Source organism: Sceloporus undulatus, unplaced genomic scaffold (genome assembly GCF_019175285.1).
Source record: "Sceloporus undulatus isolate JIND9_A2432 ecotype Alabama unplaced genomic scaffold, SceUnd_v1.1 scaffold_5500, whole genome shotgun sequence".
In the NCBI taxonomy this organism is placed as follows: domain Eukaryota; kingdom Metazoa; phylum Chordata; class Lepidosauria; order Squamata; family Phrynosomatidae; genus Sceloporus; species Sceloporus undulatus.
The window spans coordinates 1-2,760 of record NW_024808419.1 but is presented as its reverse complement, the minus strand read 5'-3'; the positions used below and the strand labels follow the sequence as shown (position 1 = coordinate 2,760).

The 2,760-nt window shown below is 51.0% G+C and overlaps 1 protein-coding gene across 1 annotated transcript; it reads right to left on the bottom strand.

Moving 5' to 3' along the window:
- Positions 1-541: 541 nt before the first annotated feature.
- LOC121918179 (maestro heat-like repeat family member 5) lies at positions 542-2,754 on the bottom strand (the record flags this gene model as incomplete). The annotated part of the gene is made up of 3 exons (XM_042444269.1): positions 2,480-2,754; positions 1,694-1,816; positions 542-644 (listed from the first exon to the last, which is right to left on the bottom strand). Coding segments are annotated over exons 1-3 (484 nt in total), but the record flags the coding sequence as incomplete, so codon positions are not given.
- Between the last annotated feature and the right edge of the window lie 6 nt (positions 2,755-2,760).

Below are 2,760 nucleotides of genomic sequence, written 5' to 3'. Positions count from 1 at the left end.
AATGATGAATTTTAAATGTGCATCGTTTGAACAAGTACATATGTTATTTGTCATTTTAAATTGATGTGTATTTTAACTGGTGTCTTTTTGATTAATATTTTTTATCTGTTAATTGTTGTGTTTCCCTGCCTTGATCCATAGGGAGAAGTGGGTAAGAAATAACAACAATGTGTGACTGATGCGATTTTTAAAAGATGTAGTCAAAGACAATGTCAAAAAAAGTCCATCTCCTCCCCTCCCAATGCAATCAATTCAAAAGGATGTTCCCAGAAGGATGAAATAAACCAATCTGGCAATACAGCCTTTGCTAAATGATGCTGAGAAACCTGCCAGTGGCAAGTCCAAAAACTCACATCAAAGGCTTGTGGAGGGTCCACATGCCCAGGAATGCTGTGGAGAGCACCAGGCATGGGGGGACGTTTCGTGGCCTCACTTCTGTTCCCAGAGAAGGGTCTCCCAAAGGACCCAGAGGGAGGAAGCAGAAAATATTACCATGCATAGGAAGGGGGAGAGTTCACGAGATGCCCAGCTTTTGGCTTACCTGTGAACTCTGCCGCAGCGTGTTTAATTTCGGTCTGGGGGTGGTGGAGGTATTGCAAGGCCTGGGAGAGGAACACGTGGGCGCTGTCACTGTGGTTCCCCATCTGCCAAGAAAGGAAAGGACAGGCATCAGTAGCAAGCCCCCAAGCCCCACATTGCCCTGGTCACTCAAGGGTTGATTCCTGGGACAAAGTGCAGTCCGGGTAACCTGTCGCCAGCCTGCCTGTGGCTGCAATAAACCCTGCACATGGTGGATCATGTGTCTCTGTAAGGACCAGACTCCCAAAAGTACAAGCATTCAGGACCCTGATGGTGGCTGTGATGCGAGAAAGGGGACAGACTCTGATTCTGCCAGCCCTGGGACACATGAGAGGTTCTGCCAGCCAATGCTGACAAAGCTGCTGGGAAAGGCAGATCTGGGTTCTTGTAGCAATGGCCCCCTCCCTGGGAGCGTGCACCAGAGGAAGTGTTTGCAGAGACCTGAAAGGCTTCCCTGGGGAACAGTGGGGCAAAACTGCCCAATCTCCAGAGGTACATCTGGGATTATGCAAGATCAGGGTACATGTGTGTGTTTGCCTTCATGTCCCATGAAAAGTCACCTCTCTTCCTTTCTCCCAAGGAAAAAAGGTCTCCAGATGAAGCCAGCTAGCTCTCCTCACTGTGTTTAAACCCTCCGAGGAGATCCCGCTACAAGCCCTGGTGGCGCAGGGGTTCAATGCCTGTACTGCATCCACTCACTCACGAACCATAAGGCTGCGAGTTCAATACCAGCGAAAGGGCTCAAGCTTGATTCAGGCTTGCATCCTTCTCAGGAGGTGGCTGAAATGAGTCCCCAGATTGTTTGGAGCAATTAGCTTACACTGTATAAACTGCTTAGAGAGTGCTTAAGTGCACTGATAAGCAGTATAGAAATGTACTTGCTATTGCTATCCTTTGGTTGCCAGCCTGATGGATCTGGCCATGACCCACTCACCTCAGAAGCTACGGTTCTAGTGATGGCCCCTGCTGGCTGCCATATATGCCCCGAGCCACATCTCCATGGATCCCTAATTGTGCTCCTCACTGGCCATTCCCATTGCTCCAACAGGCTCATTTATGCAAAAGAGACTGCAGGCAGAGGGATGGCAGAAGGGTTGGGAATGCTTCCACTGACCAGGTATTTCCAGATATTATAGAGGCAACTCTGGAGATCCTCCCAGGCCAGGCTGCGGAAGATGAGGGGGAGCTCTGTCCATCCAAAAAAGAGCCCACAGTCCAGCAGGGTCAGTCTGCAGCTCTGCAACACAAAGAGAGATGGAGATTGGTCTCCCAAGGGGCAAGAGGCTGCCACGTGGAACTCTTGAGGCCTGCTCTGGGTTGCTCTACTGGGATGCATTACCTTAGCCCCTCTCTCCACCTCCTCCTCCTGACAACCAGAATCTCCCTGTCTCTTCGCAGCCTGAGTGGCAGACACCTCTCCTAAAAAATGCTAAGCCCCCTCTTGTCTGCTAGTTTGGGACCCAGAGAGCACCACCATCCTTGACTGTTGTTTCCCTTGGGCCCCTTTCCACTTTAAGGGGACAATGGGAGTTTCAGGCTAGCCACATCTGAAAGGAGTGATGATTCCTGTTCCTGTTTGGAAGCTCAAAGGAAGGAAGAAGAAAGTGTGTGCCTTCAGGCCTTGACAGATTGCAACTCCCCTCACTCCCTGCTAAAATATCCAAGGCTGACGGATAATGGGGTAGTCCCACAGCCCTCGCAGTCCGCATGTCCCCCTGGCTGCCTGAGCTGAGTAGCCTGCCTCCATCACAAAGCGATGCTCAAAGGCCCAAAAGTTTCTACCATTCAACCAGTAAACAACCTTCAGCTGTTCCAGAAAAGCTGAAGTGCTGAAAGCATTTCAGGGTTGGAGGTGGACTGGATCTGGGAAGAAAAGAGGCTTAGTTCTGGTTGGACTTGCCGTGCTGACGGTGGAGTCCTGGTCCATCAGGTGGAGGAGCAGCGGGAGGAGGCTGAAGACCACCTCCCTCTTCATAAGGACCTTGTCAGCCTCCGACACTCCCCTTACTAGCTCTCCCAGTAGGGTAAACGCCCTATAACGGACGATGGCTCTTTCCTGGGGAGAAAGGAGAAGAAGCAAGAAGCACACAGGAATGCATGTTGGGTCAAGCCTGGGGGAGCCACGCTGTCCTCTGACACATGGGGAAATCCTCTCCATCAGGAGCCTCCACTTTTGAACGC